Here is a 16,960-nt window from a genome sequence, read left to right as displayed (position 1 = left end):
TAAAGATTTTTGCAAGTATCTCAATTTTATAGATGGAAGCATGTAGCTACACTTCTAATTCCATGAACACTCCAAAGACAAAGGAGTTTAACTGGATGAAGGCAAGTGTCTTGCCATGGCTTTAGCTAAGAAGTGTTGTTGAGGCTGGATGCACAGTAAAAATGAAGAACTATTAGTGGTCTCACTAATAAAATTAAAGGGTGAATCTTTCAAAAGAATTCCAATTATTGAACAATCTCTATAGCAAGGAAAAGGTATAAAATTCTATACAAAAATGAAGAAAAAATTCTGAATATCTACAAAGTAATATGGATACTGTGAATAGACTTTTATTGTTCCTGTTTCTACACCCAACATGTGAAAAACAGTTAAATTCAACCACATCTTTTTAGTATACTTTTGCATTAAAATAATAAATTTCAATACATACCCACATCATTTATGGAGGAGTTCTACTTATGAGGCAGAACTGCTAGAGCAGCAGTACCCAAACTTTTAGGCCCCAGGAATCAGTTTCGTGGAAGACCATTTTTCCATGGACTGGGATAGGAAGCAATGGTTTTGGGACGATTCAAGCACATTACATGTATTGCTCACTTTGTTTCTATTATTGCATCAGCTCCACCCCAGATCATCAGGCATTTGATCTCAGAGGTTGGGGACACCTGCGCTGAGTCTCAGATACAGCTAGTCTCTTTTCCCCTTCTTTCCTGTTTTAGCAAACTTCCAGCAACAAAATAGACAACATTTTGTGATGACAAATATGGCAGTTGCCACACAGGCCAGCAGGAACCCAATGACATCCAGAGAGTGGTATTGGAACCAGGTGAGGTCATGGAGAGCTGGCCGCAAGTGCTTGGCTCCTTTGTGGCGCATGACAAACTCGATCCAGAAGACTGCTCTGTCCAAGGGCTTCATAGGCTGATCATGTTGAATGGCTGATAATCTCATCATATTCTCTTTGTAGCTGAAGGAAAATCAAAACCGTTATCATTTATGGAATGAGCTATAATAGATAAATATGTGAAAATTCCTTGCAGATGGTAACAGAGTGCAACACAGAGTGGAAGAAAAACAGGTAATTGTCTCCGAGGTGATTATTGAGATATTAGCTTACGGGCTAGGATTTCTTAAATGCACAGTTTTCAAGCTACAAAAGAAAAGAAAGAAAATGGGAGAGAACAAGACTGTGTATTCTAAAGAATGGAACAAGCTGTCCCAAAGGGAAAGAAAAGAAAAGAAATTCATAATATGTTTGTCCAAAGTTTGAATTATCTCATAAAGAATTGTTAATAGACCTGGTAGATGCATTTCAAAATGTTATAATCTAGATATAGCAGGTAAGTCAGGGATGAGGTTTGGAGACATGTCCAGACAGGGCTGGTCTTACATTAGTGAAGTGGTGGTTGAAAGTGTGGAAGTAGATTGACTCAGTTTGATTCCTGACTCTTACTTTGTTGGCTGATTTTTATTTTTCTGTTCCTCTGATTTTTTTTAGGAAAATTAATTTTACTGACATTTTACTAACATTTTAAAACATTTGTATTTTTTAAACTTTTAATTTTACTCTGGAGGGCTCAATTATGATAGAATCTGTTTCTCAGTTTTTCACTGTTATATAAAATGGCTAAGAATAGTATCTTATCTAATTATTTTGAGAATATTGTATTGATTCTTAGAGGCATTCCTAGCATGCAGTAGACACTCAGTGAATGTTTACTAGTATTGTTGTTCTGGTTCTTGTATTGTTGTTCTGGTTCTTTGTCATGAGCCTTCTGGAGAAGGCTCAACTTTACACTCTCAGGCATTGCAGACACACTTGTTTCTATTGCTGAAATAATGGCAGACTAATAGACAAGAAGGAAGAATAAAGAGATATAGCTCATGAACTTTAAATCACAAAGTGCTATAACATGGCAGTGTGGTAATAACAATGGAAGTAACTTTTCTCCCTTTACTGTCAAAAACACAGGAGGAGCACTGGGTTTTTGCAAAGACTTCAGTAATCCTGGAAATATATTTTTGATACAAGAGGAATAGACTACAATAAAGAAGTTACTTAAAATGTGTAAAGTAACACTGTTTTACTAAATACAACATGTAGCATATCATGAACATTCAGTATATTTTCATTTTTGACACCAACATTACATTATTAAAAATTAAAAAGGCATACAAATATACTAGAGATATGTACATTTACATAAAAACAGCAAAAGAAAGATTTGTTACTTCGTAGGACAATAGCTGTGCTAAAATTAAATTTAAATAACACTGCTTATAAAACAGACAATGCATTTTGCTGCCATTACTGACACATTCTCAAAAATCTTTCTTCACAAAGTCATTATGACAAAAAGGGGGAATATATACATCATATTTGTGATATTAATATAATTGCCTCATTGAAATTCATGTATATCCTGAAGTGATTTGGAAATTAAATATTTCTGTTTTCAGAAAATGTGTTTTTTAAATAGGGATATCCCAACATAGCTACCTATTCCAAATAAGACAAAAATGAGCACGAATAAAAGAACTCTGAATATACTTACATTTATAAGCTGTATCTACGTAGTTGCAATTGAGAAAATTAGAAAATTCTAGTTGTTTACCACTTATGAGTGATGGGATCAAAATATTATTACAGACTAGCAGATACAGAGAATAATCTATTGGACACCAGATTTGGGGGAGTAGAAACACACAGGTGGGGGAGTAGGAGGCAAAATTATTGGGAATAACATAAGCTCAAGGAGGTGTTATACAACACTGGAAATTTAACCACTATTTGGTAATTACTTTAAATGGAAAATAACCTGTAAAAATTGTGTAACATTTTTTACAAAAAGGAATATCCCAACATATGGGATTCCCTGGTGGCTCAGATGTAAAGAATCGGCCAGCAATGCAGAGACCTGGTTTGATTCCTGGGTCAGCAAGATCCTCTGGAGAGGGGAGTGGCTACCTACTCCCATGGTCTTGCCTGGAAAATTCCATGGACTGAGGATTGGTGGGATACAGTCTATGGGGTCCCAAAGAGTCAAATACAATTGAGAAACCAACACTTTCACTTTTGCATATCAACATATTCTTCCCAAGTCAATTATGTTTAGATTTTATAATTCTTCCAAACAAGACAAAATGACCACAGTAAAAAAATTAAAAAAAAAATATACCCACATTTATAAATAGGATATACATATTTGAAACTGGGGTAGTTAGAAAATTATAGCAGTTTATCATATATCAGAGATGGAGTCAAAATATTAGCATAGAAAACTTGGAAAATAGTAAATGCAATTGGAATTTGAAATGGATTATGTCATGGTGGTTTACTGAAAATAAACCATCTTTTAAGAGTTTAAAATATTTGTGGCGGTCCTAAGATGGTGGAGGAATAGGATGGGAAGACCACTTTCTCCCTCACAAATTCCTCAAAAGAACATGTCAACACCGAACAAACTCCACAAAACAACTTCTGTAGGCTGGCAGAGGACATCAGGCAACCAGAAAAGCAGACCATTGTCTTCAAAAACAGGTAGGAAAAAGTATAAAAGATGAAAAAGGAGACAAAGGAGGTGGGGAAGGAGCTCTGTCCTGGGAAGGGAAGCCCATCCCGGGAAGGGAATTTTAAGAAGAGGGGTTTCCAAACACCAGGAAACACTCTCCCTGCCGAGTCTGTGGTGAGCCTTGGAAACACAGAGGGCAACATAACAGGAAGGGAAAAATAAAGAAATAATTAAAACCAAGAGATTACAAGCCCAACAGTAACTCCCCAGCGGAAAAGCAGCACAGATGCCTGCATCCGCCACTAGGAAGTGGGGGCAGGGCAGGGAAGCGCGGGAGGCGCGGGCTGCAGTGCTTTGTAAGAATCGGGCAGGAATGCCCCATGCGCAAGCAGAACGATCTAACTTGGGCTAGCAAACCAGACTGTGGGATAGCTACCACACGAAAAGCTCGAACATAAGACACCGCCAGGACCAAGCACAGAACAAAGGATGGAACGGAAAAAGCTGGCTGCAGACCATCCCCTGCCGGGGACAGGCAGCCAGAGCCGTAAGGGCTGGAAAGGGGCAATTGCAGACCCAGAGAGACTTCACTTACCAAACTGCAAGCAGCCTTCTTTCCTAAGACTTCTGGGGGTGCTGGACAGTCACCATCTGCCTCACAAGGGGCGCCAGCAGTCCACCCAGAAAACTGAGCAGCAGAGGCAGAAAAGGCGACAAGTCGCAGTGATTGCGCTCTCCAAACTCCTGAGCTACTCGGACCCTGGAAGGGCACAAAACGCAGTCCCAACCGAATCTGTGCCTCTGAGGGCTACCTGAGCGCTGAACCTGAGCAGCTTAGACCAGGGAAGTGCACGCAGCCTAGGGCCGGCCCTAGAAGGTTCCCGGCTGAGCATCGTAGAGCCGGAGCGGTTTGTACGCCAAGAGAAGGGACAGGTCCAGCGGGGCTGAGACACTGTGTGCACACGACAGCGCTATTTGTTTGCAGCATCCCCACCTCCCCACAGCGCGACTGAACTAGCGAGCCTAAAAAACCAGCAAACAGAAGAAGCTAAACAGAGGGAACCGCCTTGGAAGTGACCCCACACTGCCCACAACATCAGAGAAGGGGTAGAAATATTTTTACTATTTTTAAAATCATTCCTTTTTTTTTCTAACTTTATTTTTATAGTTAAGTCTTCTATTTCTCCTCTAATTTTTATTTCTATAATGTATTATTACTATTAAAAAAAAACGACTCTTTTTTTTTTTTTTTTTTAAGGCAAACACCATATATAGTCTTTGGGTGGTTGTTGGTGTGTGTTTTTTTTTTTTAATAATTCTTGTGCCTTTTTTTTTTCTTTCCTTTTATTTCCCTTTTTCCTTTTTCCTTCTGCTTCTTTTCTTTAATATTGTATTTTTGAAAATCCAACCTCTACTCTAGATTTTTAATCTTTGCTCTTTGGTTTTTGTTGTCAATTTTGTACATTTAAAAACCCAAACTTCACTACCCAATTTTACCTGAGACCGAGATTACTGGCTTGACCACTCTCTCCTCCTTTGGACTCTCCTTTTTCTCCACCAGGTGACCTCTGTCTCTTTTCTCCCCCATCTCTTCTCTATCCAACTCTGTGAATCTCTGTGTGTTCCAGACGGTGGAGAACACCTAAGGAACTGGTTACTGGCAGGATTTGTCTCTCTCCTTCTCATTCCTCTCTCTTATCTTTCTGGCCACCTCTGTCTACTTCCTCCCTCTCCTCTTCCTTGTATAACTCTGTAAATACCTCTAAGCGGTCCAGACTATGGAACACGCAAGGAAGTGACTACTGGCTAGCTTGCTCTCTCCTCTTTTGATCTCACCGCATCTCATTCCAGTCACCTCTAACTACCCCTTCCCTCTTCTCTTCTTGTAACTCAGTGAACCTCTCTGAGTGTCCCTCAATGTGGAGAAACTTTTCATCTTTAACCTAGATGTTTTTTCATTGGTGCTGTATAGATGGAGAAGTCTAGAGGCTACTGTAAAAATAAAACTGAAAACCAGAAGCAGGAGGCTTAAGTCCAAAGCCTGAAAACATCAGAGAACTCCTGAATTCAGGGAACATTAAGCAATAGGAGCTCATCAAGTGCCTCCATACCTACACTGAAACCAAGCTCCACCCAAGGACCAACAAGTTCCAGAACAAAACATACCATGCAAATTCTCCAGCAACACAGGAACACACCCCTGAGCTTCAATATACAGGCAGTTCAAAGTTACTCCAAAACCTTTGACGTCTCATAACCCATTACTGGTCACTCCACTGCAGTCCAGAAAGAAGAAACCCAGCTCCACCCACCAGAACTCCAACATAAGCCTCCCTAACCAGGAAACCTAGACAAGCCACTGATACAACCCCACCCACAGTGAGGAAGCTCCATAATAAAGAGAACTCCACAAATTCCCAGAATACAAAAAGGCCACCCCAAACGCAGCAATATAACCAAGATGAAGAGACAGAGGAATACTCAGCAGGTAAAGGAACAGGAGAGTTGCCCACCAAACCAAACAAAAGAGGAAGAGGTAGGGAATCTACCTGAGAAAGAATTCCGAATATTGATAGTGAAAATGATCCAAAATCTTGAAATCAAAATGGAATCACAGAGAAATAGCCTAGAGACAAGGATTGAGAAGATGCAAGAAAGGTTTAACAAGGACCTAGAAGAAATAAAAAAGAGTCAATATATAATGAATAATGCAATAAATGAGATCAGAAACACTCTGGAGGCAACAAATAGCAGAATAACGGAGGCAGAAGATAGGATTAGTGAAATAGAAGATAGAATGGTAGAAATAAATGAATCAGAGAGGAAACAAGAAAAATGAATTAAAAGAAATAAGGACAATCTCAGAGACCTCCAGGACAACATGAAATGCTCCAACATTCAAATTATAGGAGTCCCAGAAGAAGAAGACAAAAAGAAAGACCATGAGAAAATCCTTTGTTGAAAACTTCCCTAAAATGGGGAAGGAAATAATCACCCAACTCCAAGAAACCCAGAGAGTTCCAAATAAGATTAACCCAAGGCAAAACACCCCAAGACATATATTAATCAAATTAACAAAGATCAAACACAAATATTAAATATTAAAAGCAGCAAGGGAAAAACAACTAATAACACACAAGGGGATTCCCATAAGGATAACAGCTGATCTTTCAATAGAAACTCTTCAGGCCAGGAGGAAATGGCAAGACATACTTAAAGTGATGAAAGAAAATAACCTACAGCCCAGATTACTGTACCCAGCAAGGATCTCATTCAAATACGAAGGAGAAATCAGAAGCTTTACAGACAAGCAAAAGCTGAGAGAATTCAGCACCACCAAACCAGCTCTCCAACAAATTCTAAAAGATATTCTCTAGACAGGAAACACAAAAAGGGTGCATAAACCCGAACCCAAAACAATAAAGTAAATGGTAACGGGATCATACTTATCAATAATTACCTTAAACGTAAATGGGTTGAATGCCCCAACCAAAAGACAAAGATTGGCCGAATGGATACAAAAACAAGACCCCTCTATATGCTGCTTGCAAGAGACCCACCTCAAAACAAGGGACACATACAGACTGAAAGTGAAGGGCTGGAAAAAGATATTCCATGCAAATAGAGACCAAAAGAAAGCAGGAGTGGCAATACTCATATCCGATAAAATAGACTTTAAAACAAAGGCTGTGAAAAGAGACAAAGAAGGCCACTACATAATGATCAAAGGATCAATCCAAGAAGAAGATATAACAATTATAAATATATATGCACCCAATATAGGAGCACTGCAATATGTAAGACAAATGCTAACAAGTATGAAAGGGGAAATCAAAAATAACACAATAATAGTGGGAGACTTTAATACCCCACTCACACCTATGGACAGATCAACTAAACAGAAAATTAACAAAGAAATGCAAACTTTAAATGATACATTAGACCAGTTAGACCTAATTGATATCTAAAGGACATTTCACCCCAAAACAATGAATTTCACCTTTTACTCAAGTGCTCATGGAACATTCTCCAGGATAGATCACATCCTGGGCCATAAATCTAAACTTGATAAATTCAAAAAAATCGAAATCATTCCAAGCATCTTTTCTGACCATAATGCATTAAGATTAGATCTCAATTACAGGAGAAAAACTATTAAAAATTCCAACATATGGAGGTTGAACAACACACTTCTGAATAACCAACAAATCACAGAAGAAATCAAAAAAGAAATCAAAACATGCATAGAAACTAATGAAAATGAAAACACAACAACCCAAAGCCTGTGGGACACTATAAAAGCAGTGCTAAGAGGAAAGTTCATAGCAATACAGGCATACCTCAAGAAACAAGAAAAAAGTCAAATAAATAACCTAACTCTACACCTAAAGCAACTAGAAAAGGAAGAATTGGAGAACCCCAGAGTTAGTAGAAGGAAAGAAATCTTAAAAATTAGGGCAGAAATAAATGCAAAAGAAACAAGAGAGACCATAGCCAAAATCAACAAAGCCAAAAGCTGGTTCTTTGAAAGGATAAATAAAATTGACAAACCATTAGCCAGACTCATCAAGAAGCAAACAGAGAAAAATCAAATCAATAAAATTAGAAATGAAAATGGAGAGATCACAACAGACAACACAGAAATACAAAGGATCATAAGAGACTACTATCAGCAGTTGTATGCCAATAAAATGGACACCGTGGAAGAAATGAACAAATTCTTAGAAAAGTACAATTTTCCAAAACTGAACCAGGAAGAAGTAGAAAATCTTAACAGACCCATCACAAGCACGGAAATTGAAACTGTAATCAGAAATCTTCCAGCAAACAAAAGCCCAGGTCCAGACGGCTTCACAGCTAAGTTCTACCAAAAATTTAAAGAAGAGCTAACACCTATCCTACTCCAACTCTTCCAGAAAATTGCAGAGGAAGGTAAACTTCCAAACTCACTCTATGAGGCCACCATCACCCTAATACCAAAACCTGACAAAGATACTACAAAAAAAAGAAAACTACAGGCCAATATCACTGACGGACATAGATGCAAAAATCCTCAACAAAATTCTAGCAATCAGAATCCAACAACACATCAAAAAGATCATACACCATGACCAAGTGGGCTTTATCCCAGGGATGCAAGGATTCTTCAATATCCGCAAATCAATCAATGTAATTCACCACATTAACAAATTGAAAAATAAAAGCCATATGATTATCTCAATAGATGCAGAGAAGGCCTTTGACAAAATTCAACATGCGTTTATGATAAAAACTCTCCAGAAAGCAGGAATAGAAGGCACATACCTCAACATAATAAAAGCTATCTATGACAAACCCACAGCAAACATTATCCTCAATGGTGAAAAATTGGAAGCATTTCCCCTAAAGTCAGGAACAAGACAAGGGTGCCCACTTTCACAGCTGCTATTCAACATAGTTCTGGAAGTGTTGGCCACAGCAATCAGAGCAGAAAAAGAAATAAAAGGAATCCGAATTGGAAAAGAAGAAGTAAAACTTTCACTGTTTGCAGATGACATGATCCTCTACATAGAAAACCCTAAAGACTCCACCAGAAAATTACTAGAGCTCATCAATGAATATAGTAAAGTTGCAGGATATAAAATCAACGTGCAGAAATCCCTTGCATTCCTATACACTAATAATGAGAAAGTAGAAAAAGAAATTAAGGAAACATTCCATTCACCATTGCAACGAAAAGAATAAAATACTTAGGAATATATCTAACTAAAGAAACTAAAGACCTATATATAGAAAACTATAAAACACTGATGAAAGAAATCAAAGAGGACACTAATAGATGGAGAAATATACCATGTTCATGGATTGGAAGAATCAATATAGTGAAAATGAGCATACTACCCGAAGCAATTTACAAATTCAATGCAATCCCTATCAAGCTACCAGCCATATTTTCCACAGAACTAGAACAAATAATTTCCAGATTTGTATGGAAATACAAAAAACCTCGAATAGCCAAAGCAATCTTGAGAAAGAATGGAACCGGAGGACTGGCACAAAGACAGAAATATAGATCAATGGAACAAAAGAGAAAGTCCAGAGATAAATCCACACACATATGGACAGCTTATCTTTGACAAAGGAGGCAAGAATATACAATGGAGTAAAGACAATCTCTTTAACAAGTGGTGCTGGGAAAACTGGTCAACCACTTGTAAAAGAATGAAACTAGATCACTTTCTAACACCACACACAAAAATAAACTCAAAATGGATTAAAGATCTAAACGTAAGACCAGAAACTATAAACCTCCTAGAGGAGAATATAGGCAAAACACTCTCCGACATAAATCACAGCAGAATCCTCTATGATCCACCTCCCAGAAAACTGGAAATAAAAGCAAAAATAAACAAATGAGATCTAATTAAAATTAAAAGCTTCTGCACAACAAAGGAAAGTATAAGCAAGGTGAAAAGACAGCCTTCTGAATGGGAGAAAATAATAGCAAATGAAGCAACTGACAAACAATTAATCTCAAAAATATGCAAACAACTTATGCAGCTCCATTCCAGAAAAATAAACGACCCGGTCAAAAAATGGGCTAAAGAATTAAGTAGACATTTCTCCAAAGAAGACATATGGATGGCTAACAAACACATGAAAAGATGCTCAGCATCACTCATTATTAGAGAAATGCAAATCAAAACCACAATGAGGTACAACTTCACACCAGTCAGAATGTCTGGGATCCAAAAGTCTGCAAGCAATAAATGCTGGAGAGGGTGTGGAGAAAAGGGAACCCTCCTACACTGTTGGTGGGAATGCAAACTAGTACAGCCACTATGGAGAACAGTGTGGAGATTCCTTAAAAAATTGCAAATAGAACTGCCTTATGACCCAGCAATCCCACTTCTGGGCATACACACCGAGGAAACCAGAATTGAAAGAGACACATGTACCCCAATGTTCATCGCAGCACTGTTTATAATAGCCAGGACATGGAAACAACCTAGATGTCCATCAGCAGATGAATGGATAAGAAAGCTGTGGTTCATATACACAATGGAGTATTACTCAGCCATTAAAAAGAATGCATTTGAATCAGTTCTGATGAGATGGATAAAACTGGAGCCGATTATACAGAGTGAAGTAAGCCAGAAAGAAAAATACCAATACGGTATACTAACACATATATATGGAATTTAGAAAGATGGCAATGACGACCCTGTATGTAAGACAGCAAAAAAGACACAGATGTGTATAACAGACTTTTGGACTCAGACGGAGAGGGAGAGGGTGGGATGATTTGGGGGAATGGCATTGTAACGTGTACTGTCATGTAAGAATCGAATCGCCAGTCTATGTCCGACGCAGGATACAGCATGCTTGGGGCTGGTGCATGGTGATGACCTAGAGAGATGTTATGGGGAGGGAGGTGGGTGAGGGGTTCATGTTTGGGAACACATGTACACCCGTGGTGGATTCATGTCAATGTATGGCAAAACCAATACAGTATTGTAAAGTAAAATAAAGTAAAAATAAAAATTAAAAAAAAAAAACATTTGAGAAGTTCATATGCTGAAAGAGTAAATTGGGCAGATGAGTATCCATATTGTTCATGGTTCCCTACAATAACTTTGTTCTCAATGCTTCTGAATCCATTAGAATTTCAATGGTTCTTCTCATTCTAATGATTAAGTTTTCAAAACTTCTCCACCGTCTTTAAAATGCTGACAAACCTTTTCCATAAAACCATGAAAAAAAACTTAATGTGACATTCACAACCCGTTATTTTTGTCTGTTTTCAAAACATTGAGCAAATCTTACACCTCATTGTGCTTATGTGGAGACTCATGGCTGCCTCCCTCGCCTTCAGATGAGAACTTCTCTAGAAAGATTGCCTAGTAAAGAAAAAAAAAAAAAATATATATATATACTCACGAAGGATTATTAATGACTTCCTTCAATGCGTCTAGCAAATCTCTTGTTGACATTGTTTCCAAGTCCAACCTGACAGCTGTTCCCTTGGATTTCATTCGAGCGATGTTATCAGCTTGATCACCAAACAAAGGAGTGCCCACCATAGGGATCCCATGATAGATGGCCTCATAAACACCATTGCTTCCACCATGAGTTATAAAGGCTTTGGTTTTTGGATGGCCTAGGATTGAGTGAATTTCAGGAAGATTATTAATTATAACAGAATAAAAGAGAAATGGGTATTATAAGGCACTGGAAGAAGCAGTATCTTTTAGATAACATTATTATGTATATTGAAAGTGCTTTTAACTTGCTTTCAGAACTCAGGGAAGAAACAGCTATGTCTGCTGAAGGGGTAAATGAAGATTTTGTGAAAGAAGAGCTGAGTCACTTGAACATCACAAATGAATCCAGGAATTGGCAGGTGAACAACTTGAAAGACCATTCTGGGTGAAAGAAACCACATGTGCAAAGAAAGAGGAGGGCATGCCAGAATTTATTCACCTAAAGATATAGTGAAGTCATTTAGTTTGATAGAATGGTGTCAGGGGAAAAGAAGGATAATGGTAGTGGCACTGGAACCAGGGGAAGGAAAAGCTAAATTTTATCATGAAGTGTGTTATTGCTTCACCAAAAATGATTGTGCATTTTTTTAATAGGAAATTGAGAGTCATTGGTAATGGCAGAAGAGTTCTTATTTTTAGTAGCATTTAACATACCTCTACAGAATGGAAATGATAAGTATAAGGAAAGAATTCAGAGACAGAACAACAATCCAGGAAATTATTGAAAAGTTCACTGTGAGAAGTAATTACAGCTGAAGTAAAGATTCTGGCTGTGAGGGACGTGACTATGTAGAATAAACTGACATCTGTTATGTGTTCTCCTTTTTTTCTCATAGCAAAGAAAATTATAATAAAGTAGTAAAGTTTTCCTTTTCAGTGTTTTAATAATTGCTTTGCAAGTGTGTTTCCTGTTGAAGCACTCTCCACTCTGCTCAGCTGTTACTCATGTTTTCATATTGGTTGTGACAAGTCTCACCAAGAAGGTCATTCTGGGGAAGCCATTTATACAACCGGGTGTTGGGTCCTAAGTTATCTGGTTTTTTGCCATCATATCTCCATAGCACCTGTTAAAAGTAAAGGAAATACTTTATTTTATGAGTTGAACTTCAAAGTTATACTAATACTTTCTAAATTGAATAAGATACATATAATTACATGCCTTCCATATGACATGTAAGGAAATGAAGACATATGAAGTAATGGTAACTAGTAATACAAAGACATAAATAGGAATACCTACGTTTGATGTATTAATTATGTTCGCATGATGGCAGAGACAAGTGAGATTTTCAAAGAACAATTCAAATATTAAAAAAAAAAAAACAACTGCTTTGTTGTTGCTTTACAGTCACTAAGTTGTGTCCAACTCTTTGCACTCCATGGAGTGCAGCATGCTAAGCTTCCCTGTCCTTCACTATCTCTCAGAAGTTGCTCATATTCATATCCATTGATTCGGTGTTGCTATCCAAGCAACACATCCTCTGTCACTCCCTTTCCTCCTGCTCTTAATCTTTCTCAGCATCAAGGTCTTTTTCAATGAGTCATCTCTTTGCATCAGGTGGCCAAGAGTATTGGAGCTTCAGCTTCAGCATCAGTCCTTCCAATGAATATTCAAAGTTAATTAACTTAGGATTGACCAGTTAGATCCTGCTGTCCAGAGGACTCTCAAGAGTCTTCTCCAACACCACAATTCAAAAGCATCAATTTTTTGGCACTCAGCCTTCTTTATGGTCTAACTCTCACATCCATACATGACTACTGAAAAACCATAGCTTTGACTATATGGACTTGTCCAGGCAAGTGCTGTCTTTGCTTTTTAATGCACTGTCTAGACTTGTCATAGCTTTTCTTTCATGGATAGGTGGTTTTATTTCTAATACAATAAGTCAGTGACAGATCACACATAAGCTGCATATTCGTTTGCTTTCTTTATATGCTAGGGCTCATTTTCAAATTCAATATTCACTGATTTATTTTTGACTGCTATAAAAGAGTTTACTTATATCAAGTAAGTTAAAATGGGAAATTATTTTATTAGATTTTACACATTTTGATTACAAAGAAGAAAACATATGCAGTCAATCACCTAAATTAAATATTTTGGCTTATTTATAATTTATTAATCCCCTTCATAGATCACAGCCTTGTCATGCTAAAGTGGCTTGTGTAACTCAATGAAGCTATGAGCCATGCTCTGCACGGCTACCCAAGGGCAGATGGGTCATAGCGGAGTGTTCTGGACAAACGGCGTTCCACTGGAGGAGGGAATGGACAACGACTACAGTATTTATGCCATAAAGAACCACATGAACGATATGGAAAGACAAAATATATGACACTAGAAGATGAGTTCTCCAGGTCAGAAGGTGTCCATATGCTGTGGAGGAAGAGTGGGAGGGCAATTACTAATAGTTCCAGAAAGAATGTGAAGTGACTGGTGCCAATGAAGAAATGATGCTTAGTTGTGGATGTGTCTGGTGGTGAAAGTCTGATGCTGTAAATAACATAGGATCCTGGAATGTTGAGGGCCCAATGAAATCAAAGGTATTTGGACATGGTCAAGCAGGATATGGGCAAGAGTAAATATCAACATCTTAGGAATCCATGACCTAAAATGGTCAAGTTCAATGAATTTAATTCAGGTGACCATTATATCTACTACTGTGGTTAAGAATCCCTTAGAAGAAATGGAGTAGCCTCACAGTTAACAAACAGGTCTGAAATGCAGTGCTTGGGTGCAATCTCAAAAACCACAGAAAGATCTTGGTTCATTTCCAAGGTAAACCATTCAACATCACAGCAATCCAAGTCTGTGCCCAACCACTAATGCTGAAGACGCTGAAGTCGATTGATTTCAGCAAGACCTACAAGACCTTCTAGAATTAACAGTGAAAAAAAAAAATGAAGAAGAAGTCTTTTCATCATGGGGATAGGAATGTAAAAGTAAGAAGTCAAGAGATACCTAGGATAAGAGGCAAGTTTGGCCTTGTAGTACTAAAAGAAGCAGACAAAAGCTAACAGATTTTAGTTCAGAGAACACACTGGTCATAGTAAACATCTTTTTCCAACAACTGATGAGTCTATACATACATGGACATCACCAGATGGTCAATACTGAAATCAGATTGATTATATTCTTTACAGCCAAAGATAGACGCTCTATACAGTCAGCAAACAAGACTGGAGTTGACAGTGGTTCGATCATGAGCACCTGAGTGCAAAATTCAGATTTGAATTGAAGAAAGACTTAAGTTGAAAGTGGGGAAAACCGCTAAGCCATTCAGGTATGACAGAAATCAAGTCCCATTTAATTACACAGTGGAGGTGATGATAGATTCAAGGGTTTATATCTGATATACAGAGTGCCTGAAGAACTGTGGATAGAGGTGTGTAACATTGCACAGTGTGCAGCGATTAAACCATCCCAAGAAAAGGAAATGCCAGAAGGCAAAGTGGTTATCTGAGGAGGCTTTAAAATAGTTGAGAAAAGAAAGAGGTGAAAGCCAAGGGGGAAAGGAAAAGAAAGATATACTCAACTGAGTGCAGAATTCCAGAGGATAGATAGGAGAGATAAGAAGGACTTCAATGAACAATGCAAAGAAATAGAGAAATCAATGGGATGTGAAAGACTAGAGATCTCTTCAAGTAAATTAGAGATCCCAAGGGATCATTTCATGCAAAGATGGGCACAATAAAGGACAGAAATGGTATGGACCTAACAGAAGCAGAAGATATTAAGAAGAGGTGGCAAGAATACACAGAAGAACTATACAAAAGAGGTCTTAGTAACCTGGATAACCATGATGGTGTGGTCACTCATCTAGAGCCACACATCTTGGAGTGTGACGAAAATGGGACCTTAGGAAGTATTACTGAGAAGAAAGCTAGTGGAATTTCAGCTGAAATATTTCAAATCCTAAAAGATGATACTGTTGAAGTGCTGCTCTCAATATGCCAGCAAATTTGGAAAACATAACAGTGGCCATAGGACTGGAAAAGATCAGTTTTCATTCCAAACCCAAGGATGGTAATGCCAAAGAATGTTCAAACTACTGTAAAATTGTGTTCCTTTCACATGCTAGCAAGGTAATACTCAAAAGTCATTTATCTCGGCCTGAGCAGTACATGAACCAAGAACTTCCAGATGTGCAATCTGGGTTTAGAAAAGGCAGAGGAACCACAGATCAAATTGCATCATTCATTAGATCGTAGAAAAAGCAAGAGAATTCCAGAAAAACATCTACTTCTTCTTCACTGACTATGTTAACCTTTGACTGTATGGATCAAAACAAACTGGAAAATTCTTAAAGAGCTGGGAATACCAGACCTCCTTAACTGTCTCCTGAGAACTTGTATGCAGGTTAAGAAGCAACAGTTAGAACCAGACATGAAACAACAGACTGGTTCAAGTGGGGAAAGGAGTACACAAAAGCTGTGCATTGTCACTCTGCTTACTTAACTTACATATGCACAGTGCATCATGTAAAATACTGGGCTGAGTGACTCACAAGCTGGAATCAAGCTTGCTGGGAGAAATATCAATAACCTCAGATATGTAGATGACATCACCCATATGGCAGAAAGTGAAGAGGAACTCAAAAGCCTCTTGATGAAGTGAAAGAGGAGAGTGAAAAAGTTGGCTTAAAGCTCAACATTCAGAAAACGAAGACCATGGCATCTGGTCCCATCAATTCATGGGAAATAGATGGGGAAACAGTGAAAAAGAGTGTCAGACTTTATTTTTTTGAGCTCCAAAATCACTACAGATGGTGACTGCAGCCATGAAATTAAAAGACGCTTATTCCTTGGAAGGAAAGTTATGACCAACCTAGATAGCATATTCAAAAGCAGAGACATTACTTTGCCAACAAAGGTCCATCTAGTCAAGGCTATGGTTTTTCCAGTAGTCATGTATGGATGTGAGAGTTGGACTGTGAAGAAGGCTGAGCACCGAAGAATTGATGCTTTTGAACTGTGGTGATGGAGAAGTCTCTAGAGAGTCCCTTGGACTGCAAGGAGAGCCAACCAGTCCATTCTGAAGGAGATCAGCCCTGGATGTTCATTGGAAGGACTGATGCTAAAGCTGAAACTCCAGTACCTTGGCCACCTCATGAGAAGAGTTGACTCATTGGATAAGACTCTGATGCTGGGAGGGATTGGGGCAGGAGGAAAAGGGGACGACAGAGGATGAGATGGTTGGATGATATCACCGGCTCCATGGACATGAGTTTTAGTGAACTCTGGGAGTTGGTGATGGACAGGGAGGCCTGGCGTGCTGCAATTCATGGGGTTGCAAAGAGTCAGACACGACTGAGTGACTGAACTGAACTGAAAGAGACTCTTAATGTGAGTGAAAGAGGAAAGTGAAAAAGCTGTCTTAAAACTCAACATTCAAAACAATACATTCATGACATCTGGTGCCAT

The 16,960-nt window shown here is 38.3% G+C and overlaps 1 protein-coding gene across 1 annotated transcript; it reads right to left on the bottom strand.

Moving 5' to 3' along the window:
* Nucleotides 1-585: 585 nt before the first annotated feature.
* Nucleotides 586-12,600, bottom strand: LOC108635023 (UDP-glucuronosyltransferase 2B18-like; the record flags this gene model as incomplete). Its single annotated transcript, XM_018045329.1, has 3 exons — nucleotides 586-967; nucleotides 11,433-11,652; nucleotides 12,513-12,600. Coding segments are annotated over 3 exons (588 nt in total), but the record flags the coding sequence as incomplete, so codon positions are not given.
* Between the last annotated feature and the right edge of the window lie 4,360 nt (nucleotides 12,601-16,960).

Source organism: Capra hircus, unplaced genomic scaffold (genome assembly GCF_001704415.2).
Source record: "Capra hircus breed San Clemente unplaced genomic scaffold, ASM170441v1, whole genome shotgun sequence".
NCBI lineage: Eukaryota > Metazoa > Chordata > Mammalia > Artiodactyla > Bovidae > Capra > Capra hircus.
The sequence above is the reverse complement of the archived record's forward strand: the minus strand, read 5'-3'. Positions and strand labels throughout refer to the sequence as shown.